Here is a 23,980-nt window from a genome sequence, read left to right as displayed (position 1 = left end):
CCCTCCCTCTTCCTCCTACAATCAGGTCCAGGAGCTGGCTGACCTGCTCACAAGTGCCAGCTCCCATTTCCAGCTTCCTTTTGGGAGTTTGGCTCGAACAACAGAACTGGATCAGCACATGTCTGAGTGTATAAGGCATAACCATGTGCTCACCAACTAACAGCAAATGGAGGTTCAGGTGGGACCTGTCCAGAGTCACCAGTGGTTCAGTGCTGTGCCCCACCAGCAGGAACAGGACTGACATGCTCTTCTCAGGGATTGTAAAGACCCAGAAGGACTCGGTGATATCCAGATGTCGGGGGATGAATTCAAACTTGATCTGAGGAGAAAGAGGCAAATGAAGGAGTGTTGCTGCCCTTGGCAGGGGTGAGGGAAGGAAGTGCAGGCTGTACCATAGAGAAATCCCAGAAAGCTCCCAGCTCAGAGGCAGGTCACTGTGACAGTTACTACAGCCCAAAGGCATGGCAGATGTTGGCAGTGTAAGAACACGTTTTCTGCCAACTCCAGTCAATAGTTTCTTCATGACTTTGCCTAAAGCAAGCTCACAGTGAGATCAGACACCCAGATTAGACACAGCTGGTGTCAAACTGGCATATATCTACTGGGCCAACCCTCTTCCTTTTCTGCACCCACCTCTGCTTTCTTCCCAGGCTGGATCTGCCCTCTCTCTGTGAGGCAGAAGAAAGCTCTCTGTCCTGGTGGGGCTTCAGGGTCCTGGCATGTCCATTGGAAGGAGTATGCAGAACTGGTTGGGTTCATCACCTTGAAGGTCCTGGGCACACAAAGTGAAAAAGACTGCTAAGGTGGCAGCAGGACGTTAATAATCCCATCCTGCAGCAGACATCAAGCACTGCCAGTCTGGACATCATCCAGATGTTGGGTGCAGGTGGACAATGCTGGGAACATGAACATTTTATCTGCTTTCTGCAAGCAGTGTTTGTCTCCTAGGTGGAAATAATGCCAGTTACCGAGAAAGAGATTATAGAAAGGATATAGCCAAACTCTTGAACCTTAAAAATGGTGAAATCAGGTCCAACAAGACTCCTTTGGAAGATGATACTGTCTGTTGTGGCTGCAGCCTTCAATGATCCTGTCTGGCTGGTATGTCAAAGGAGCAAGAACGTCTCAAAGATGCTCTTGGAAGGGACCAATGTTGCACTGCCCCATAGCACAGGCTAGATGGGGTTCTCTTAGCTCAACCCCATGCTGAGGAGCTGAGCACACACTATCAGTTGTGTTCATTGAAGTAAAGGGCAAAGAGAAGGAAAAACTGGCCACTTGTTCTTCAGCAGCTTGTTCCAGCCCCACAGCAGACTGGTGGCCACGTGTCAGCACAACACAGACATGGTACAGATGTGCCACAGGGCTGGAGATGTCTCTGCTTAAGGAGGGTGACAAGAGGCCATTAACAGAAGCCATGCCCACACCTACCTGCTGTTCCTGCTGCCAACCCCAGTTGCTGCAAACTCAATTACTCTGGTCTTCAGGTCTATCACTGCCCCTCTGGGCTCTGGCAGCTCCGGTTTGCGTCTCTTTGCAGTGATGTAGTCAGAATCCTTCAGTTCAAAGTGGCAGTGTGGCATCTGGCTTTTCCCCTCCACAACCACCTCTGGGCCCTTCTGATTTGGCTTCAGGTTAGGAATGCTAGAAAGAATGATATTAAGAACGTTGTTCCCAGACAGACAGACAGCTGCTTGTGTTGTATTCTTAGTGCAAGAAATTCCAGCAGAAGTGCAAAGCTGAGATGGGTGAAGTGGGAACAGCTGTGTGTCTACAGAAGAACACAAGTTTCTATGTAGACAGGAAGGTTGTGCTTGTCTGAGAAAGAAGGCTATTTAGCTTTCGCTGGCCCCTAGGCAGCCTTTCTGGATCTCCCATTCCAGATGCTACAACACAAGAAGTGCTTAATATTTTATAAAACATCTCCTTCCGCTGTCTCCATTCCTGCTTCCACCAAGGCCAGATAATCACCTTTGCTCACTCCTGCATGCTGGTTATTCCTGCTGCCCCTCTGAGGCTGGCTGTCCCCAGGTCTGCATTCCACCCCCCAGTGGAGGCAAAGCAGCACGAGTTAAAGAGTTACCATTCCTGGCTGTTCCCTACCTGCAGACCATGCAGCTCTTAAACTTCCCCACGTACACCGGGCAGAACTTCATCTGGAAGAGCTGCTCCTGGCCAGCAGGGATGGTGCCGCTGGGAGGCTCAACAAAGAACACTGGGGTGGCATGGCCAAGGCTGGTGGGTGAGCTCAGGGTGGATGAGGTGTGCTCCAGGCCATGGCCCAGCTGGCCGAATGGGAGCTTCACAGAGGCAACAGACATGGAGGAGAGGGAACGTCCTGTGGGAAGGAATAGCTTAGTGGGACATTTGCTTTCATGAGGGAAATCCTATCAGACTCTCTTCATCTCCAGAACTGAGTTGCTAAAGGAAAACTTCTCCTGTGGAATGGCTTCTGGTCAGCGTTCACCCCTATGCATTTCCAGGAACTACTGAGTGTGTTGGCCCAGGTCAAAGCTGTGCCAACTTACGGCAGAGCAGTGCACTGCACCAGCTGGGAACATTTCTGAGCACTGTGTCACGTTGGACAACCTCATCTCCCTCAGGGACACCATCAATGGTTGAACTAGATAATCCCAGTGGTCTTTTCCAACCGTAACGATACTACGATTCTCTGACTTCCATAACAGTGCCCAAGACAACCGATGGCACAGCCCAATAAATCAGCTTCAGCACAAGCATGCTGGGAAGGAACCAACATCAGGACAGACAGACAGGGAGGTGAGCACATTCAATGGATGCCAGGCACCCCAAGCTGCCAGCAGAGCCGGTGCCGTACCTTCCAGCCCGGCTGGGAGCAGCTCCCCAGCTGGGCTCGCCGCTCTCTCATCCCCCATGGCTGCCATCCAGGTGTATTCCAGGGACACATGTCCTGTATTGGACAGCTGGAAACTGAAAAACAAGGAGAAGAAAAAAAAAGGTAACAACCAATGAAGGCTGTCACTGAGGAAATATTTACAAGCTTAGAAGTTCAAGAGGAAGGTGCAGATGTGGTGCCTGAGGGATTCAATCCAAGCGGTTTATTCCAGCCTTGCATCTCAAATGGGCAGCTGCCTTTGGAGCAGCCCCTGCTCCACCTCCACCACTCACGGGAATCTCCTCGTCTGGAACAGCAAGGTCTCCTTGAACTGAATTGAGTCCACATCCACTTGGAAGTCAGCATAATCAATGACAGCACTCAGGCGAAGTTCTACTTCACGGCTGCTCTTCTCCAGGATGGTGTGAGCTGGTTCTGGGTCTGTCTCGATCACCTCCAAAGAGGACAAGGAAGAATCACTGAGCAGAGAGCTTCCGAGACTCCAAAGCAAAGCTCAGCTCCATACAGGAGCTAGGAAGGACCATTCCCATTTATTAGATAAATAGTGCTGCTCAAAGCGGTCACCAGCACGGCTGTGGATATGCCCATGTGGTCTATGACCAGTTATCAGCCCCCACGTTTAAATCCTGTAGAACGTCTGACATTTGTCCTGGCCCCCAATAAATATGACAGGTCTCCATATTAGGATTAAGCTTCTCTGTTGGAGCCCCGTGGGCAGAGAACTCAAAGAGTGAGTAAATCTAAGTGCCATCTCTCCTTGAAAGTGCCTTCCGAATGTCACGTGTGGGACAACAGCCACACAGACATCTTGGGAAGGGAATGAGATCATTAGGGAAATCTCTGGCTGCTGAGCTCTGACGGAGAAAAAAAACACAACTTAGAGGTCTTATAATAGTTCAGAAACCGGGGAAGAACCATCACTCAGGTAAGAGTGTACAGAATCATAGAACAGCTGGGGTTGGGGACTTCAAAGATCATCTACTTCCAACTCCTTGCCATGGGCAAGGTTGCCAAGCCATGCTCACCAGCATGCTGTCATCAGGTTTGAAAGCTAATTGATAGCATGGCCTCAGCTTGGGGCAGGGGTTCCCCAGAAACCCCAAATGATTCTAGAAACCACAAGGAAGAGATGACAAGCTTGTTTCTCTGAGGAGCTCCTCAGAGGGCTGGAAGCTGCCTGGTTAGCTTCATTCTTCCATTCTCAAAGGTGTGGAATAGTGAATTACTGACTATGCGTCATTCTTTTCGGGCTTGATTTTCCTTCAGTAATTTTACAGTTACTGTAAAATTAGCAAATTGAAAAGCTCTAATATTACTTGGTGCTTGACCAAGAGCTTCTGAAGATGCTAGTTCTCTCGACCCCTGTAAGACCACCATACACTGCTCATGCTTCAGGAGGAAGCAGGAGCTGCTGAGCCAGCAGATGGTGGCTTTGCTGCCGTAGGCATCTGTTTTTATGGGTTGGCTTTTGCTGCTGTACTTCTTACCTTCCTCTTGACCGGCCACATAGCTGCCTCCCCCCTGGTGGCATCCACCCATCTGACAGTGTGCAGGCGGTCGTCCCAGTCGGAGACCTGCTCTGCTGGCAGCTGGAAGGAGATCCTGGCCACCTTACACTTTACAAGCTGTGCTTGGCAGGTGACTGCAACATCCGACTTCAAGGTCACTGTGATGTCCTTAGCACAGCCAGCATGGAGGTGTCCCACCTAGGGAGAATGGGAGCCAAGAATCACTGGCAAAGAAGGACCATCAGCAAAGGGGCTGTGACGCAAAGATACCGTCTCCTACAGCAAGAAGCCCCAGCTAAGCTCTGGTTTGCATCTCCCAGCATTGAAAAGCAGCACCAGGAGTTGGAAAGTCACTGGTAGCTCCCAGAAATCTGTCTGGGCAGTGGGAAAGGCAAAGCTGCCAGCACTCACCTGGGGTGAGAAGTGGAAGGGGGGGCCTGCCAGCCACTCGAACCGCATCGCCTCCGCCCGGCTGCGGTTGGTGATCGTGAAGGTCACCTGGTAGGGCTTCCCAATGTGACAGTCCCCAAACTGGATGTGATCCACTCTGCCAGCTGTTAAGGAGGACAGCAAGAGATGTCAGTGTGCAGTGAGGTGCATCCACCCCGCCTGACTCCTTCCATCAGGTCTGGTGGTGACAGCACAGGATTGCTCATATAGAGAACACATGCTTGAACACGGCCTTCATCTCCACGCTGTATCACATGCACACAGACTTCCTGTGGCCCTGCCAGAGATGTCCGCTTGAATTCTCTTACCTTCAATTATGTCCTCCTCCACACTGCCTTCAGTGTTCTCCTCAAAGCTGTCTGCCACAAGCCCGTGGATGTTATCTAGCGTGAAATCATCCTCGTAGCCCTCACCCACCAGCTGGATGTTGGTCTCCTCATAGGGGTTGTCCACCACAGACAGGTGGATCTGCCCTTCCGCACGCTGGGGCAGGTTGGGTTTGAAAAGCACGTCAAACTCTGCTGATTCCCCACGATGTAGGACACAGGAGGCAGTGTGGGGCTTTCTCCCTGCACCAGTGAAATTAGAGACAGCGATAGATCTGTTCAGAGGAAATTCTTCCTTGGGATATAATAGGAAGAAGTGGTTGAAACCCAGCTGTCTCTAAGCACAGGTGCTCCCACCTATGGCTCTGCATGTTCCCTTTATGCTCACAAGGCTATGATGACAGCACACACAGCCTTAAGCATCTCAAAGCCTGGTTAACACCTGGCTCCCGAACCTCCTCCAGTCAGTGCCTAACATCTAGCTGCTGCTTGGCAAACCTTGAGCCTGGCACATATTTAGAATAACGGAATCATTAAGATTGGGTGAAAAAGAGCTCTCAGGTCCCTAAGCCCAACCCCACCCCACTGTGCCCACTGCCCATGTCCCTCAGTGCCACATCCCCTCGGCTCTGGGACACCCCAGCAATGGTGACTCCCCCTCTCCCTGGGCAGCTGTGCCACTGCATCACTGCTCTTTTGTAGAAGAATTTTATCCTACTGTCCAACCCGTGTGGATGCCCACACTTCATGGCTAATGCATTCACCTTCTCCAGTAGAATCCTCCTTTGTGTCTGCAGCCTGGTAGATGCAGTGCGTGGTGGGCCTGGCTTTCAGGAAGAAAACTCTCGCTTCATCCAACATATCTATCAGCAACTGAGAAAAGGGAACACAGAGCACTGCCACAACAGTGAGAGTGCAGGACAGCCCAAAGACTGAACTGCTGCTGGTTCCTCACTGGGAAAGAGTAAATAATGAGCAGAATGGAATTAAACTACAGTCAAGCTTAATTAAACTGCAGTAAGATGTGATAAAATAGAATATAATGTAAGTAGGACACCATGCATTTCCACATAAGAGATAGGAGGGGAATGGAGAGGAGACGCACAGTGTAGCAGCAAGTCTGTGCCATGCTTTCTCCTCCATGGGACAAGAACTTGCTTCCAGAGCAGCTGATGCATTTCCCCAGCAGCCCCTCACCTGGACAGGTATGATGCCATTGTTCTGAAGGACCAGAGGGAGCTTTTCTGAATCACCAAGCAACAGCTTCTTGAAGAGGAGCAGAGGGTTCCCCCTCTTGTTGCGAAGCACTGGGCGCAGGACTGTCACCCGAGGCAGGTTCCCCTCCCCACTGATATCAAATGTCAGGCTTTCTGTTTTAATTGCCACTGGGCTGCAGGAGGGGCAGAGGAGAAATCGTTATTGGCTGGTATTTATACAGCCCCCTTGTCCCTCTCCTCCCTCATCCTTAGCACAGGAGCCAGGAGGAAATAACGTGGCACAGAAGCCACTTCATTGTCCCCCTACCATCTCAGAAGCTGTGTTACCTTGCCTGGGTTTCAAGGCAAGCCTCAAAAGTGCACTGGTAGTTCTGCATCGTTTGTGGAGTGAAGGTCACTGTAGCAAAGGCGTGAGAATGGCTGGGCACACACATCTGAGTGGGATCCACCTCAAAGATGTCACTGATGCGGCTGTTCTGCTGGACGGGAGCACACGGATTGGTGTTAGGACATAAAAGCTTCCACGCAGCGCAGCCCAATTCACACATGCATCAGGAAGCAGGGGACAGGACACCTCCATCTCAAGGGGAGACACCAAAGTAATGCTGGCCTTAGACAGGGAGCTGCCATAAAGCCCAGGAGAGCAGGAGGCGCATGGAAAACTCTGCAAATAATCTAGAATTGACCTTCAAAGAGAAGAAAAACAAGGAGCCTGAAGAAACGGCCTCCTTGGAGCCCAGACACATTGGCCCCAGTAGAAAAGACCCTTCGATGTGCTTCCTAGAGAGATCCAGAAGGGTTCAGGTCTCCCTCCACAGACCTGGAGGAACGAGCCAAAACCTTGAGATGTGCTGGACACAACCCAGGGGCTGTTGCTCTCCCCTGTAACTTTGTCTGCACAGAGCTGGACTAGAGCAAGCAAGATGAATCTAGAAAGCAAGGCAGGCTCCTACCTTAAAAGAGGAGCAATCACCTCACCCTTTTCTTACCTTAGTGGAGATGGGCTTGATGGAGAGGACCACATCACAGGGGACTTTGCCCACATTGCGGATCTTGAAGCGGGCTGAGGCCCGGTGCCCAACCAGAACGTTGGTGAAGATGAACTTATTCTCATCTGTGATGAACACACCTTTGTCCTGCACAGTCTGCAGGATGTGGCAGAGGTTGGCATTGCTGCAGATACGATGCTCTTCAAAGATGGAACCTATGTCATCAACTACAAATGCTGCGAGAAGAAAAGAGGACTGAGAAGCACTCCTGCTGAGGTTACGTGGACCCAGAATGCTCTAAGACTCAGTCTGGGAGCCCAGGCACCAGGACTTTACTTTCTGCTTGCCCTTCCACATACTCCTCCTGCCCTCTCCCTACTGTTGGACTTGGCCATAGCAACCTGTAGGTGGTGTATACCTGGAAGGCAGGACTCGGCCAGCAGGGTGTAGGGGATGCCAACAGGGTTGTCCTTGGGGTCTCTGTCACAGATATTGATTGATAGATGCGCCTCACACGTCCCCACTGGCTCTGCCTGGCAATCCACTGTGATGGCCTGCTGGCCCCCAGGGTGGATGGAGCCAAAGCCAGGGTACACTGTGAACATGCCAAGGGTCAAGCGTGCCTGCAGACAGAGCCCCAGAGAGGCTGATGACTCGCAGCCTTGCCTTGGCTGCCCCCAGCAAAGAGCATGCCACCCCCTGGCCTCCAGTCACTGAGGGGTGACCCATGGCCCAGAGGCAGCCCCACTACGTGACTGTATCCCAACCCGTGGCCACCCACCTGCATGAAGGGGTTCGTGTCCTTCTGCAGAGACTGCCTGTTTTGCTTCCCAGAGTTGGGCACTTTGTCGATGCTTTCATCGTCATCAGAGTGGTTGGACATCCCATGATTGACACTGTGAGGAGAAAGCAGAATTATCCACCGTGCTGAGCTCCTCGCCATCCTCCAAGGCCAGAACCTTCTGGCCATGGAGGGAAGCCTTCCTACACTCGTGTTCCTGATGGATCCACAAGGGTTGCCTGGTGATGGTCATGGATAGATCAGCTTTACCACCAACTCTGTCCTACTCACGGGGCAGCTGAGGCATTTTTGGGTCCCTTGGATCACCAGCCACACTCTCATGACTGGGACAGGCACTGCAGAGCTTCACCCACCTTTTCCTTCTTGGCCCAGATGCATCCTGCTCTGCTTTGTAGATTTGGAACTTGAAGTCAAGGCTGCCTCTGTTTTCCAGGATGAAGCTGCAAGTTTTCTTGGTGCCATTCACCACAGTCCCAAAATCAATGAACGAGGCTGGGGTGATGCTGTACTTGCTGAACATGGCCTTGGCAGACACATTCACTGGGATGATGGCGATGGTCTCCCCTCCTTCACAGAGGCTGGGCTCAATCACCTGCAGCCAGAGGAGGGTTTGATAACACAGCAAGGAGCCCCATGGCCCCTCCTGTCACCCCACGTCACCTTTAGCCTATTAGCCCTGTTCAATGCCTCCTCCAGAGCCAGATTTTCAGCTCTGCTTGGGAAGCATCACCAACACCTTCTAAAGATTACGTTGCACGTATCTAAGAGAGGATTTCCCAGCTTAAACCTCTCCTTCCAGGAGACACACATCCTGGGTGTGAGCAGCCACCCACCCGCCTGGAGCAGCTCACCTGGCACTTCAGGATGGGTTTGTCCTCGATATTTATTTCTGCCTTGGGGTGGAAGACCAGATGGACGTGCACAGGGCGCTCCGAGGCAGCCAGCATCCCTCTCTGTGGCAGGATGGCAAAGTGGGATGCCAAGTTTGGAATGTCAGTATCCGCATTTTCAAACGTGAAGCTGGGGACAAAGGAAAGAGACAAAGACCTCTGTGGTTATAGGTGGGTAGCAGCAACACAGCCAGGACCTTTAGGAAAAAAAAAAAAGAAAAAGAAAGAGGGAAAGAGTCAAAAGAGTCCATCTCTGCCATCCCCAGATTTTGGCACAGACTGCAGACCAAAAGTGCTCCAATCTCACTTCAACACTGACTTTCTCATTCCTTCATTTAAAGAGTTTCGTAAGGAGAAATGAACACATCCTGAAAGCAAGGACAGACAAGGTGGCCCAAGCAGTCGCTCACCTGTATGCAATCTCATACTTCCCTTTGTTCTTCAGGGTTAACATTTGCTTTGCATCGTCCTGCACCCTAATGACTCCAAAATCCACGTTGCCATCCATACCTGCAGAAATCCCATAAGGGATAAGAGATGGCCAAGATCTGAGTTGCTGTGGGTTGCAAGATGCCTATCTGAGGCTCTCAAGTGGGACAAAATCCTCAGCACCCTTCCCAGCCTGGAAGTTTAACTGCTTTGTTGCCCTTTCTCTTGCTTAGAGAATATTTGCAGGGTTTAGTAGATAAGGAGCCCAGTTTCCACCTCCTTGCTTCCAAGCACAGTTTCAACTACTCCCCATGCTCTGCTGTGCCTTCAGGAGCTGCCAACTGCTTTTTCACATTGCTGTCACTTCGGCAAACCCAAATCAATCTGCGTGGGAAATGACACATTTCAAAGCTGGGACATAAGAGGCTCAAGGCTCTCTCTGCCCTGACGGTGCTTCACGCCACGCAGCTTGAAGGACACGTGCTTTATGGCCACGCTTACATGCCTGTGTTAGGAAAAAGGTCTCTGAAAGTGTGGTGAGGCATTAGAACAAGGTGCCTGAGGAGGTGGTGAAGTCATCGTCCTGAAGGTGTTTGAGAACCATGGGAGGGACGTGGTTAGGAGGCAATATTGGTGGCAGGTGGATGGTTGGACTAGATGACCTTAAGAAGGTCTTTTCAAACCTGAATGATTCTATGATTCCACCCCAACCCCTCCCAGGTGTTTTGGTTGCATGCAATGAAATGCATCTGGTTTGGTTTGGTTTGGGGCATCCACTGACCTTTGGCAATGGTGACGCTCAGAGCAACATCATAGGCTTCTGCTTGGATTTGGATATTTTCTATCTGAACAATCCCCAGGATGTTTTCTGCATCTGAAACCTAAAGCAGCAAGAAACAAACACTGCAGGGACAATTCTCCTAAGTTCTACTGGTAGATAATGATAGCTGGCTGGTTCCACCATGGCATACCCTACTTGGAGGGCTACCAGTGATTTAAATCATAGAGAACTATGGCCACAAAGCCATCCTTTCTTGCTGCTAAGGGTCTGTAAGCAGAAAGGAAGTTCACAAATGCTCAGCCCTCTGCCCTCCTTGCAGGTAACCCTTCCAGCACAACCTCCACCCCCGACACCCTTGGTTGCCTTGTCCTGCTCCACTCAGGACAGCAACATCCCCTCACCTCCAGTCGGATGGTCTTCTTAATGCTGACAGCCTTTGTGGCTTTGAAATACAGATAGATACCCAGTTCTGCACAGGGCTCCACAGTGCCTTCAGTTTGTGACACACAGAAGTCCTCGCCGAGGTTCTCCAGCCCGCTGAGCCTCCAGGCTGCAGGCAGCAGCATGGGGTTGCGCAGCACCAGCTGCTTGCTGTCCCTCCTGCAGGCACACCAAGATGCTCAGCACAGGCACCTTGCTTTGCACCTTGGAGCAGCCCTGTCCTTCCCATTTGGCCAACGGCCCCTTTGAAAGATCGGTCTGCCTCTCTCTAGAGAACAACTTATAGGCATAAAGGATGAAAGGACGAGAGGCAACGGCCTTAAGTTTGGTTAAAGGAGGTCAGATGGGATATTAGGAAAAACCTCTGAAAGAGCAGCAAGGCGGTGGCACAGCTGCCCAAGAGGTGGGGGAGTCTCCATCCCTGGAGGTGTCCCAGAGCCGTGGGGATGTGGCACTGAGGGACAGGGGCAGTGGGCACGGTGGGGGTGGGCTGGGGTTGGACTTGGGGATCTGAGAATTGCGTTCCAATCTCAGTGATTCTACGACTGTATGATTCTGAGTTGGTGGCGATGGGTTGACGGTTGGGTTTGATGATCTTAGAGGTCCTTCCAACCATAGCTATCTACGACCCTATAACCCAAAGAAGCTGAAGGCTGGCTGATGGCTCTTGCTGCTAGCAGAGCAGCTGAGGGCTGACCTGTGCAGCAGCAGCTTCCCAAAGTTCACGTGCTTGGGGCTGACCGCCAGCTCTATCTGCACCCCCTGGCAGCACAAGTAGAACACCACTGGCTCCGGGTTGTCCTTAATGCAGCACACGAGCTTGTCTTCCACGAGGCCGGCCAAAGTGGGGTACGCCCAAATGCTCAGTTCCTAGCCCCAAAAAGAGACAGCGAAGAGGTCTGGTGAGCAGGCAGAGCAGCTCCTGGGTGCTGCATCGCTGCACGCTCGCCTCCTACCTGCTTCTCGTTGGGTTTCAGTGTCATGCTGGGAGGGTCTAAAATGAACGTGTCTGCTTTGAGATCGTGCTCGAAGAAGAAATGCACCTCTGCTTCCAAGGGGGTGATGTTGAGGATGGTTATCTTCTCACAGTTGCTGGGGAAGGGCAGCGCCTTGTACCTATCCACAAAGGGAGAAGGCTTCAGCAATGCTGGGACCGCTGCGCTTATCAGCCACCGAGGCAAGCTCTGCATGCTGGCAGCAAGAGGCTGCTCTCACCACAGAGTAACAAGCAGGCTAGGAAAAAGGAGCACACTGCATGGTGCATTCAGCCTTCCGTTACTTCTACGTCTGCGCCTTCACCTGGTGCCCCAATCCCATCAGTGTGACAAGGCACAAGCACTTAAAGAAAGAACACTTTGCAAAACAAAAATTCAAGGGTCCCCGCAAGAATAAAAGCCATCTGGCACATGGGTCCTTCCTGCATCTCTGGTCCTTTCCCTGCAGGGCGTCAAGAAAGGCTTTTGCAAAAAAAAATGGTTACAAAGGAAACCAAGACCGGAGTCCATTCATCAGGCTGCCTGAAGATGCCCTTTCGCTTTTAAAGGGTTTTTATTTCATTTCCCAGGGTTGTAAAATATCACTGGATCTCCAGGGCTCCCATGAAGGCAAGGGCTTCATTTCTGATATTAAAAAAAGAGCAAAATTAAAAATAGAACCACGCCAGCAGTGACAATGACAGCTTTTAAGGCAGACCTCATCCAGCAGTCAGGTTCATAAATCCCACTGTTATTCCTCTGCAGGTCACACGCACATGCTGGCAGGCCAAATCATAAAGTCTGCCTAATATAACAGATTAATCAACATTTTATAAGGCTACGGGCAGAATAATTGCTTGGCCAGTCTGCCCATGCAGCTCGAAGCACTTCAAAAAGCACCATTACGTTCACTGTCATAAGCGAGGAAGCTGAGAGGTGGAGGCAGGACATGAGTTGCCCAAATTCACCTTGGGCCACTGGGACGTCTACCCAGGACCAGCTGGCAGCCCACCAGTACGTACCAGTCTCTGGACTTCCCACAGAGCAGTGGCCCAAAGTGGAACACGCCTGTGCTCATGACATACTGCTTGAAGATGATGTCATTGTCTGCTTTGCTCTTCCTTCGGTGAGGAAACACCACCCTAGGAGGGAGAAAATGGGAAGGTGAGGAGCTATGAGATGCTCCAACCTGAAGCCATAAGCTTCAGCAGCAGAGCTTCCCAGCTCCAAGCTGGATGAGACAGTAGTGCTCAGGTGGAGTCACGTCAAAGGTGATGTAAAGTGGTGGGAAGTGGTCATTGGGGTACAACAGGCAGCCCCTGCTCCAAGTACAGAGTGAAGCAGAGCAGGGGGCAGCCTTACCGTGGGTCCTGGCTGATGGTGGGGTACACACAAATGCCCCTGCAGTGCAGCTGGTACAGTCGCTTTGTCCCCAGCACCTCAAAATTCATCGTCTGGTCAAACTGGCCCGGCACCGAGGAGGTGAAGTGTACCTTCAGCTCCACCTGGCCATGGGCAGGCACGATCCACCGACAGCTGCTCAGCCTGGCAGTTACAGAGAAACACTTCAGATGTTGGGAACACGTCAACGAGACAAAGCGGAGGGCTGTGGACTCACCACCCAGCAGCCCGTGGGAATGGCAAACCATTTGGTGAGATGGCTCTCCTTCCCCTCTCACCTGATGGGCTTCCCTGGAGAGGGGGCCACGTCCACACTGCTTTGCTCCACATCAGCAGGATGTGTTGATGTTCCTGTGCCCGTTCCATGGAGATTTTTCTTGCTCCGGGCAGAGCTCCGCTTCTCTTTCTTGACCTCCTTGCTGCCCTCAGTTTTTTCCTTCCTCGCTTTCCCTCTGGTGGGGGTGAGCTGCTCCTCTGACACCTGAGCACCAGGTGAGGAAGAAGAGGAAGAGTAAGGTGAGACGTGCCCTAATTCATCCCCGCCCTGGAAGGAAAGCTGCAGGTTTGTAGCCAAACACGCAAGAGAACCCATGAATGACCAGTTTCTATTGGTTTCACATCTGCCCACTGCCTTGCTCTCCTTTACTTGGCTTCGTTTTACCCATGAAATCTCTTTTCTGATTGCACCAAAGCCTCCATCCTTCCCCCAAACAGGGTTTGTTCAGATGAATTAGGCCAGGGATGTGCTGTGGCTTCCTGCAGACATGGGGCCCATCACTGTTTGTCTGCAGTGGTTCTTCTCCATCTCCCCCACCCGAACCCTTTGCCCTGGCACCTTTGTGGTAGGCGTGATGGGAGCATCCACAAGACTTTCTGATTCCTTCTTTTCTTCTTCTGCCATCGCACCTTCTGGCATTATGAAGGTGAAGTGCTTGAGGGCTTCTCCTGTTGGGGCCACTCGCTTCTCTGGGTAGTGGATCACAGAGTAAAATGCAGTAGGAGGAATGGGAGGCCCTGAGGGCCCCAGACCCAGGCTATCCAGGATCTAAAAGATCAGAGAAAACTCCATCAGTTCTCAGTCACATTCATCCTCACACTCTTTCCTTTCAGACACTGAAAATCTGGCATTGTTTTTACATGGAGTACTGTGCTTTTTTATGCACACTGGGGTGGATGGGCTCCAGAACAGTGCCAGGATGGCACTCCCTCTTTCCATCATTTGAGAAGAACTGAGAACCATCCCAACCCCATAGCTGCCATGGAGCTGCAGTGGAACAACAGCACAGCACGGGACAAGGCTCTGTGCCATCGTCACTTGGTGGAACACAAAGCACCAGGTCTCAGACCTCAGCACTTGAGCCCCAAGAGGGCTTTACCTGCTCTGCTGGGGGCAGCTTTCCACTCTCCAGGATCTTCCCAATAGCATCCTCTGGGTCCAGCACCTGGATATCCAAGCAAGGCACCCCGACACCCTGGCCTTTTGCTGACCCTTCTGCACCTTCCCCTGCCTGTGCTTGGGATTCCTCGAGAGCCTTCAGTTTCTCCTGCCTCTCCCTCTCCAAGCGCTCCTTCTCCAGGCGCTCCTTTTCCTGCCGCTCCTTCTCCAGGCGCTCCCTCTCCCTGTCCCTCCTGCTCTTGCGTCTGGATAAATGCCTGCTCTGCTCTTCTGTCCTCTGCCACACCTCCTCCTGGCTCCAAGAGGACACCAGAATGCCCTGAACTCTGTCCCAGTTTGATAAAATATGTGCGATCTCTTTCTGTGATGCCTCATAGATCTTAAACCTCATGGCCAAGATCTTCTCGCTGTCGCTCAGTGTCTTCTCCTTGGCTTCCTCCTGCTCTGTGGTGCTGGGTTGCATGGGCGCTGCTGGGCTGGCATTCATCAGGGGGACCTTGTTACCCTTTTTCTTCTCATCCTTGTCACCTACAGCAGAGTCTGGGTGCTCCTTTGTAGACCCCTTTTTGTCCACCCCATTGCTGGTGTCTGAGCGGTTGCTGGTGGACGCGTTGGTGTTGCTGGTGGATGCGGTGGCATTCTGGGCAGGAGAGGAGAAAAGAAGTATTTCAAAGCACTGAATCAGTTCTTGTGGGATGCTGATGATCATTGCAATAGTATAACCACTCACCTGTCTGCCTCCAGGCTGGCTTTTCTTCCCCAAGACACTGTCTTTTTCTTTTCCAAGCTCTCTCCTTCCCCGCTTGGACTTCTTCTTCTGCTCTTCTTCCTCCTTCAAGCGCTCTAGTTCCTGCCTCTGCCTTTCCTCAAGCTCTCGAGCCAGCTGCTCCATCCTCCTTCAGCAAGTCAAACAGAATACGTCACTGAGAGTCACGACAGAATGACATGGATCGTGCCTGCCTGTCTATGGCCAAATTCAGGACCTACTGGGGGTCAGTCTTATCTCCCAGGTAATAATGATAGGATGAAAGGTGGCCTCACATTGCACCAGGGGAGGTTCATGCTGGGTATTAGGAAGAATTTATTCTCCAAAAGATTGGGGAGGCACTGGCACAGGCTGTCACCATCCCTGGAGATGTCCCAGAACCATGGGGATGTGGCACTGATGAATGTGGTCAATGTGTACGGTGGGGGTGGGCTGGGGATGGACTGGGGGATCTGAGAGGATCCTTTCCAACCTTAATGTCTCTGTGATTCTAAATTGTGCACCTCCTCTAATAAGGTCTGCCTGGAACGGAGCCCTACAGGTTCTCCTCCCCTGTGCTGTGCCCTGAGAGGGCCATAGCCTGAGCACTGGTCCCAGTTCTGGGCTGCCCAGCTCAAGGCAGACAGGGAACTGATGCAGAGAGCCCAGCAGAGGGCTGCAGAGATGGTCGGGTCCTGGAGCATCTCCTGTATGAGGAAAGGCTGAGAGCCCCAGGTGGATGGGGCCGGGTTCTTTTCAGTGGTGCCCAGCAACAGGACAACCATTCAATCAGAAAGCAAAAGCTGCAGTAATTGCCCTCCTGCAAAACAGGCTCTGAGCAACTACACTTTACCTAGCTATTGCTCTAGGAAACTTGTGCTGTCTGTCCTGAAAATCAGAGCCATTTGAAGCAGCCCTAGTCATCTCCCCTGGGGAAACAAGCTTCAGCCTTGACAGAACAAAGAGCTGAGACCGGCTGTGGTGTCACTCAACCAAATCTCCAGCAGCCTGCCTGCATCCAGCACAGGGAAGGGAAGAGGGCAGCAGGTGGGTCAGGAGCCCCATGTGGGATGGGAAGATGGGAATGGGGGAACCCTTCAGGGACACCATACTGGAGAGCTGCCCATGTAAAGCTTACAGACCTCCTCCTCCTCTCACGCTGGACTTGTAGTATATGGTCATCAAACTGAGCTTTCTGCTCCTCAGTGAGGGCATCGTACTCCTCCTCATCCATCTCCTGAAGGCGTGCTTTCTCTCTCCTGGCAACTTCTTCCTGCTCCCGTTCTTCCATGCACACACGAGAAACCATCAGCAGATACACACAGGGCTTGGTGCTGGGGATGAGCACACAAACCTTCCCAGACCCTCCAGGATAAGCTGATAGTGGGGAGCCCCAACACCTGCTGTGGTTTGATAATGCCTCAGAGTGCTGCTTTGCAAGAACCATGTCCCAGCATGGAGGATAGGTACCATGCCATGAGAGCCTGCACTTGCACCCAAAGCTTTGGAGACACAGACTGAAAGGCAGGTGTTTTGCCTCATGAAGACATACTTGAAGCAACTGTGAGGTGAGTGCTGGCTGTGCTGAGGCAGAAGGTTGGATATTAAGAAAAACTCCTCTGAAAGAGCATTTGGGCACTGGCACAGCTGCCCAAGGAGGTGAGAGTCACTGTCCCTGGAGGTGTTCATGGGCCAAGGGGACACGGCACTGAGGCATGTGGGCAGTTGGGACTAGGTGACCTTAGAGGTCTTTTCCAACCTCAGTGATTCTATGGTTCTACGATACTAAAGGAAGGATTAAAAAAAACCCAAACATTTCTTACAAGTTCTGTCCAGGTGGACACGACGGTAAGGCTGAGAGCTTGAGAGGACATTTGAGAGGTATGGAGATGATTCTCACCTTCCTGCTCTTTTGCAGCCATCTCTTTGGCTTTCCAAGAGGCATAGTCCTGGAACAGGTTCACAAAATAGATGTAAGGACGGTTGTTGACAGCTTTGAGCAGGCAGAGGAGAGCAGACGCCATGCTGCGTGCAAAGAGGGTCTCCAGGCCATCAAAGACCACTCCCTGGTAGCAGTCACTCAACTGGGAATAAAGCAAAAAAGAGGAAGAGAGAGAGTCAGCAACAGCATGCACTAGGCTCTCAGCTTGGCAATAAATGCAGATGTCCAAGGACACAAGCCATCTTGTTGTCATCACCTTGGAGCTGGTACTCCAAACCACAGAATCACAAAGGTCAGAAAGACCACTAAGATCGCCTAGTCCAGCCATCCTCCCATGCCCAATTGCTCTAGACCAAGTCCCCCTGCGCCACATCCACCCTTTTCTTGAATACCTCCAGGGATGCTGACTCCCCCATCTCCCGGGGCAGCCATGCCAGCACATTTCTACTCCTTCAGAGATACATCAGCTCAGACAAGCTCCTGCGCTCTGCCAACTGATGGCGTCTGCATCTTCACCAAGACGCTGGCAGCCCAGGACTCCCTCCAGCTGTCCCCTCTCAGTGCCTCCCACCCTCCTGACCCCCAAAGCAGAGGACATGCCATACCTGCAGCCTCTCTGACAGGATGGCTCCCAGCACGTCCTCGGGCAGCACGCAGCTCATCAAGCCTGCCTCTCCTGCCGTGCTCCCTTCAACGCTCAGCCACTGCTGTGTGGGGACGCAGGGAAGCAGCGAGAGGCGATGAGAGCTGGAGGAGCCCTGCAGAAGACAAATTAAACCCCTTGGAAGAACTCCAGGCAACTCCAAGCACTTGGAGAGAAGGTCTGAGGTAGAACAAAGCTGTGAGGTGAGGGCTCCAGGAGAGAGCCCTGGGGGACACATCCCTGGGACAGCAGCAAACCCTGCTTGTAACACAGCATCCTGCAAGCTGCCATGCTGATCAGGGCTGCACCAGCAAGACACATGGCCCAGCAGAGGTTTTCTTCCCACCCTGAACTATACCCAGCACTACTCAAAGACACTCAAAAGGTCTCATGAATCACCAGTGTGATCATTCTTCACCTGTGAGCCTGCTGGGTCCGCGAGCTGCTGTTTCTGGGACTGGGACGCATGGTTTTCTGATCTCCTCCTGCCTGTTGCTGCACTCGCCCGGCTGCGGGAGCTGATGGAGTGCAGGCTGGTCTTTTCCCCAGAGCTGGACTGGCTCATGTCCAGGCTGCGCCTGGGCTCAGCACCGAGCTGAGGGACGGATGGGTCTGTGCTTTGACCTGCAGAGGGGACAGAAGCTCAGCAGGGCCTAGAGATTGGCTTTTCAAGCCGTTCAATGTACAACACTGTGTCCCTCCTAACACACGGGCAGCACCAGTTAGCCATAAAATCATGAGATCATCAAGGTTGGAAAAGACCTCTAAGATCATCTAGTCCAACCATCCACCTACTGCTCAATACTAAATACTACCACTAAAAAAAGCTGTGCGGTATGTCCACTAGAGATCAAGACAACGGTTCAGGACCACTGTTTCCACTGTTTCCACACCCTACATTCTCCTACAGATACTCCCATGCTCAGCCTTGCCCCAGCTGCCATCACCAATCTCCACTGGAGCTACATTTTCCATGCTGGATATCCCAACCCATCCCATCTTCTCCCAACCCAAGTCTTGGCAATGCAAAGCTTTCCTTTAAAGCTGATGCCTGCCCTCAGTCTACACTTCTTCTAGGAGCACCAGCTGTCCAACAAAACACCTTAAAAGTTGCTGGTCTCATGTGGGGAACAGCATAACATCCATGAGCTGATGGCATAAATAGGAAAAATCTCTGGAGAAAAGAGTCAGTCTGCAGCATGCCTCTCATCTGAAGCTCCTCGGGGAGGCTATTCTTCCCTTTCTCTCATGTTTGTGAAATCACTCTCCAAGCCAGGCACCTAGTGCTTAATGAGCCACTTCACAGGGCTTGTTCCTCGTTAAAACAGGCAGCAGCTCTGCCTGATGGCCACCGAGAGCTGGCTGAATTTAGCTTTGAGGAAATAATAAAAACCCTGAGAAATATGCAGGTGTGCTTCACCACTCTCAGGAAAAGGGACATGTGCTAAGCAGCCTGCAGGCAGCAGGAAGCGTCCCTGTGTGAGCCCTCGAAATGAAGAGATTTCAAACAACTGGAGAGGGTTTGCGAGCTGGCTTTGCTCTTCTACACGCTGCCAACTAACAGAGCCATAGAATTGCAGAACGGCTTAGGTTGGAGAGATTCTGGTTCCAACCCCTTGAAGCTGGTAGGGCTGCCAATCATAAATCGGGCTGGCCAGGGCTCCGTCCATGGCATTGGGCACCTTCTAACTCTCTGGGAAGCAGCTCATAGGGAGTAATTCAGTAGTCACGGGTGCTTGGGGTGGCTCTGACCACATGTCTGCACATACCAGCATCCTCCATCTCCTTGTGGCTCTGCTCTATGGCAGCCCTGAGGCACAGCTCCCTCGCACGGAGCCCAGCTGAGCTGCTCCTGTCGGAGATGGCCTCCATCACCAGCGAGTCGATGGACAAGCAGGCTGTGCCATAATGTCTGGAGAGGGCGACCGCAGCCGATGTCTTTCCTTGGGGGAGAGGAAGGCCTACATGGTGACACCGGCATGGGAAACCGAGGGGGAAGCAGCCTGAACGTGACTGGAAGTGTTGTTCTATAGAGGGAGATCATCTCCAGCTCGCTGCCACCCCAGGGCTTTGTCCCATGAGGTCACCTCAATGCTTGAGCCCCATCCCACCACCATTACTGTCTCACAAGGCTCTTCACGCAGCAACTGAGGCATGTTGGTGAGGGTCAGGCCTTCTGAAGGCCACAAGCCAACACACTCCCATGAAGCAACATGGCTAAGGCCACCTAGTTTGGGGGGACACAGCCCAGCCGCACAGACACGAGATGAGCCACTTCCACCAGTTAGGGGAAGGCCAGGTGCTGCTTCACACCCTTGCAGATCCACAGACACCTGACTTCACATGGCAGCCCACCGGGATGCCTCTCGCCCTGCTCCTCCTCCCCCGTGTGGCACACGCACCAGTCAGGGGTGCCCCGTGGATGATGATGGCGATCCCTTGGCGGTTTTGGGCCTCACGGCTCTCAGGAGAGATATCGATGCCCAGGTGGCGGGCGATGGCTCTGAGCACAGGGCTGTCATCCAGTTCTCCTGCAGCCTCCTTGCTGCTGCTGGCGCTCTGCTGATGCTCTGCTGGGCAGAACACGGTACCAACATCAGCCTCCTGCACACCAGTGATACTCAACCTCTTCGCCATCCCCTCAGGTCCTGGGAGAGGAGACCCTGCTGACTCCAGTATCACACCTGGGGCTTCCCCATGCTCTTCTTGCATTTAGGGTCTGCCTTCAATTGCTGCTGACAAGTCCCATTCAGAATGCAGCAAATGGAGAGGCAGAAAGGGGGAAGCACAGGCATCTCGTGATGCCTAAAGGCCCTTCTGTCACAGTGGACACAGAAGAGGCAATAATCATAGGGCTCTGACCTGCTCCGTGTCTTTTCTCAAGATCCTCCTCCTCTTCTTCTCCCCTTTCAGATTTAGAGTCCACCTTGTTGGACTGGCTTTCATCAGAAGTGGAGGGAGGAACGACTGAGTAATGAGATGAGAGGGTGTGAATGATCTCAGCAGAGTGCTTTGCTCCCTGATCCGAGAGAAACTGGACATCTTCTCTGGTGGCTGAGGAGGAAGGACAAGGAGAAGGCTGATGATGATGAACGTGGCCAGGCAACCTGCTCTTTGCCATTTGTCCCTTTACACAGCCATATGTAAAAAGATGGAGAACCCCCCACAAAGCGAGATGCCCAAGGCACTCAGAAACCTGTCTCTGCCTTGGGGGAAGCTTGAGTTTGTGCTTTTGTTGCTTGGAAGGAGAAAATTCAACAGACTGGTGATGGTGAACCTGGTTCTACTGGTTGAGGAGCTCACTCAAATCTCTGTGGGTGAGACACATTCAGGACAGCCTCACCATTTTCCTGGCCTGCTGGATCCCCAGTCCTGGACTTGGCCTGCTCATCCTGCAGTCTCTTCTGGTCCTGGTAGTATTCCAGCACCTCCGGGGGCAGCTTCTCACCAGGGGCACGTGGAGGCAGCAGTAGGGTATGGCGGCCATCATAGTCCTTCAGCATCCGCAGGATCTGCATGCATAAGGAAGAGAAACCAAGCAACATGTGAAGAAGACTTGACCATGAAAGGCCACCAGACCTTGCTTTGGGGGCTTCCCACATTTCCTCAGGGAACTGAAGTACTACAAAGCCACGGCATGGGGACCAGACCTCCTCACCTGCTCCTCAGCAAGGTACTGCTGGTCAAACTCCAGTGAGTAAAACTCAATGGGGAACTCGCATGGGTTCTTCACTACCACTGTCCCTGCTGCCCCACTGCTGTATGGCAGCAGAGGTCCCAGCTCAAGCAGCGGGGGGTCGAACTCCAATTGTGGCTCCAGCCCATACCCCGAGACTTGCAGCTGCAGAGGCTGGCTGCTCTGGCAAATGTTAATCCTCAGCTCACATCTGTAGGATCTCTGAAAAGAGGGTTATGTTGCTCAGACACAGCCCTGGCATTTCTGTACCAAGCAGCAGAATCAGGTAGAGACAGACGAGCTCTCACTAGCTAGAAACATCTCTGCTCTGGTCAAAACATGTTTGACTCTGGTCAAAGCCACAGATAAGATGGTTACATCTCAGCTAGCTTGTGACATTGCTGGGAGCACTCCAGGCACATAAGCATCCATGTCCAAACTGCCTCCTGCTAACAGGCTCCAAATCAGGTGCAATCTAAGGTTTCCTAGCTCATGCTGTCTCCCAAAGTGCCCGGGATCACTGGCACCACAGTGGTGTGGATGTCTGTGCTGCCGTGCCCAGCCACGCATCTGATCAGTCTGCTGTACTGGCAGGATCAGCTCAGAGCAGCCCTTCCAAGGCTCAGCCTGCAGTGTGCTCCTTCTCCCTATGCTTTCATTACAGCTCTGCCCATCTCACCTCTTCAGTGGGTGTAAACCTGACCCTCATGTTGCATCGCTGCCCTGGGGTGAGGTCCCCAGCCAAGGGCAGCACCTCGAAGACACAGGGCTTGGCCTTCAGCTCCTGCTGCAGCTTCCGTCGCACGCTTGCTGGCAAATGTTTATCCACCTGGGCACAGAAATCAACCTGTGAGGCTCCTGTGGCCTGTAATGATGGACCCAGCATTCCTGCAGGTCTCAGACACAGTGCTGGGGACAGGGAGGCACGGGCGCAGATGGCAGACAAGAGGAGCACCAGATAGGGAACAGTTTGAGATGAACCAGCCTTGCTCTGTACCTTCCAAAGGCTTCATGAGTAGTAGCCTAAGTGCTCAGACACTGATAGGGTGCAAAAAAGGAAACAGAGGCCAAGGAAAACCAACTGATAAGCTACAACGCTGTCCCTGCTTTATAGAATCATAGAAGTCATAGGATCATTAAGACCCATCTAGTCCAACCATCAACCCATCCCTCCTTGCCCACTAAACATTACCTTCTTAACAGGCTCCTTCAAGGTAATGAACCATTTACAGGGCACCTGGAACTGATTGTAGAGCTGGATGGTTTCCTCCTGACACTGCCCACACTGGACAGTGGAGAACTCCAGGCTGTCCCTGGAGATGCAGAGGGATGGCACAGTCACACAGGCACGAAGGCAGAGGTGAAACGTGGGGCCTCCTGTGACCTGGTGAAGAGCAGAGTGTCCAGCCGAGAGCCCAGGTGGGTCCTGCTGCTATGTCCTGCCTGACACGGGTGACAAAAGGTGGTACCTTGATGGGCAGCAGCACATCTGCTGCTCCCAGTGGCACGTTGGCACTCCGCGGGTCGAAGCGCACCTCGAACGTCTCGGTCTCGCAGTATGGCAGGTTTGTCACACGGTCCAGCTCCACAGTGAAACCTTCAGACAGAGCAGCTGAGATGAGTGACCAACACATCAAAAAGTCATACAGGTGTGGCTGCTCTGTGAAGGGGTCCCTTTCACCTCCAGAAAAGACTCGCTGCCCTGTGTTACAAGGAATCCTTCACCAGGCACCCCAAGGATGCTTGGTGACCTGCTCAAAAGGGATATACAGCTACAGCTTCCTTATTCAATGGAGGAACAACAACTTGGAGGAGGCATTCATTCATCCCATGGTGACTCAACATGGCGTCTCATGGCACGGTGGATGACAAGCCTTACATCAAAGCCTGCTTTGGAAGCCTATTTTGATGGAAAGGAAGACCTCAGAAGCTCTTTCATCATGAAGGACGAACAGAGGTGCTACGACACTATGAACCAAAGCATTCCTCAACCACAAAGGGTCCCTCTATTTGCAAAGCAAGCCCACAGAATGTACAAAACCTCTTGGTAGCCAAGAGCTGGAGATGCTGAGAGGCTTCCCAGGTGATGGGGCCATCTCAGCCCTGCAGCCAAGCATTTGGGCAGCAGGTGGGCCTGGACTCTGTCCAGAAGAACTCAGGCTCTACACCACCAAGCATGGGGTCCTGAGGAGGAGCAAGCTGTACAAAAAAGCACTCAAAACCCTCCATGTGTCCAGGGGCCACACACAATCAGAAGTGGTGAGAAGCACCTCCATCCCACTTGCCTGTGTCGCGCAGGACGCGTCCATCTGCACAGAAGGACACGGGCAGCTGCCCAGTGTTGGTGATCTTCACAATGTGTGCATGCATGTTACCAAGAATGACGTAGCCAAAGTCCAGGACGTACTCAGGCAGCTGCACCCTAAAAGTAGGAACAAGGAGAGTTTTTAAACCATTTCTCAGCTAGCAGTGAGACCTTAACAAAAAGCAGGTTA

The 23,980-nt window shown here is 52.4% G+C and overlaps 1 protein-coding gene across 1 annotated transcript in view; it reads right to left on the bottom strand.

Annotated features, from left to right (window-relative positions):
• Nucleotides 1-23,980, bottom strand: part of HYDIN (HYDIN axonemal central pair apparatus protein) — a 113,036-nt gene that overhangs the window by 9,397 nt on the left and 79,659 nt on the right. Inside the window, exons 32-72 of the mRNA XM_048958484.1 lie at nucleotides 23,771-23,907; nucleotides 22,955-23,082; nucleotides 22,678-22,869; nucleotides 22,165-22,314; nucleotides 21,468-21,707; nucleotides 21,153-21,321; nucleotides 20,672-20,863; nucleotides 20,212-20,379; nucleotides 19,579-19,752; nucleotides 18,228-18,433; nucleotides 17,772-17,924; nucleotides 17,125-17,308; nucleotides 16,367-16,508; nucleotides 15,210-15,375; nucleotides 14,460-15,119; nucleotides 13,919-14,128; nucleotides 13,362-13,564; nucleotides 13,045-13,227; nucleotides 12,705-12,824; nucleotides 11,665-11,824; nucleotides 11,406-11,578; nucleotides 10,669-10,867; nucleotides 10,268-10,367; nucleotides 9,468-9,567; nucleotides 9,019-9,187; nucleotides 8,521-8,759; nucleotides 8,147-8,261; nucleotides 7,784-7,988; nucleotides 7,366-7,601; nucleotides 6,704-6,855; nucleotides 6,357-6,549; nucleotides 5,924-6,032; nucleotides 5,142-5,402; nucleotides 4,795-4,937; nucleotides 4,363-4,581; nucleotides 3,148-3,308; nucleotides 2,837-2,949; nucleotides 2,104-2,338; nucleotides 1,432-1,644; nucleotides 634-772; nucleotides 154-319 (exon numbers count right to left, since the gene is read on the bottom strand). Of these exons, the coding sequence (XP_048814441.1) occupies nucleotides 154-319; nucleotides 634-772; nucleotides 1,432-1,644; nucleotides 2,104-2,338; nucleotides 2,837-2,949; nucleotides 3,148-3,308; nucleotides 4,363-4,581; nucleotides 4,795-4,937; nucleotides 5,142-5,402; nucleotides 5,924-6,032; nucleotides 6,357-6,549; nucleotides 6,704-6,855; nucleotides 7,366-7,601; nucleotides 7,784-7,988; nucleotides 8,147-8,261; nucleotides 8,521-8,759; nucleotides 9,019-9,187; nucleotides 9,468-9,567; nucleotides 10,268-10,367; nucleotides 10,669-10,867; nucleotides 11,406-11,578; nucleotides 11,665-11,824; nucleotides 12,705-12,824; nucleotides 13,045-13,227; nucleotides 13,362-13,564; nucleotides 13,919-14,128; nucleotides 14,460-15,119; nucleotides 15,210-15,375; nucleotides 16,367-16,508; nucleotides 17,125-17,308; nucleotides 17,772-17,924; nucleotides 18,228-18,433; nucleotides 19,579-19,752; nucleotides 20,212-20,379; nucleotides 20,672-20,863; nucleotides 21,153-21,321; nucleotides 21,468-21,707; nucleotides 22,165-22,314; nucleotides 22,678-22,869; nucleotides 22,955-23,082; nucleotides 23,771-23,907 (7,577 nt within the window). The remainder of the gene's footprint in view (nucleotides 1-153; nucleotides 320-633; nucleotides 773-1,431; nucleotides 1,645-2,103; nucleotides 2,339-2,836; nucleotides 2,950-3,147; nucleotides 3,309-4,362; nucleotides 4,582-4,794; nucleotides 4,938-5,141; nucleotides 5,403-5,923; nucleotides 6,033-6,356; nucleotides 6,550-6,703; nucleotides 6,856-7,365; nucleotides 7,602-7,783; nucleotides 7,989-8,146; nucleotides 8,262-8,520; nucleotides 8,760-9,018; nucleotides 9,188-9,467; nucleotides 9,568-10,267; nucleotides 10,368-10,668; nucleotides 10,868-11,405; nucleotides 11,579-11,664; nucleotides 11,825-12,704; nucleotides 12,825-13,044; nucleotides 13,228-13,361; nucleotides 13,565-13,918; nucleotides 14,129-14,459; nucleotides 15,120-15,209; nucleotides 15,376-16,366; nucleotides 16,509-17,124; nucleotides 17,309-17,771; nucleotides 17,925-18,227; nucleotides 18,434-19,578; nucleotides 19,753-20,211; nucleotides 20,380-20,671; nucleotides 20,864-21,152; nucleotides 21,322-21,467; nucleotides 21,708-22,164; nucleotides 22,315-22,677; nucleotides 22,870-22,954; nucleotides 23,083-23,770; nucleotides 23,908-23,980) is intronic.

Source organism: Lagopus muta, chromosome 12, assembly GCF_023343835.1.
Source record: "Lagopus muta isolate bLagMut1 chromosome 12, bLagMut1 primary, whole genome shotgun sequence".
NCBI classification, from domain to species: domain Eukaryota; kingdom Metazoa; phylum Chordata; class Aves; order Galliformes; family Phasianidae; genus Lagopus; species Lagopus muta.
The sequence above is the reverse complement of the archived record's forward strand: the minus strand, read 5'-3'. Positions and strand labels throughout refer to the sequence as shown.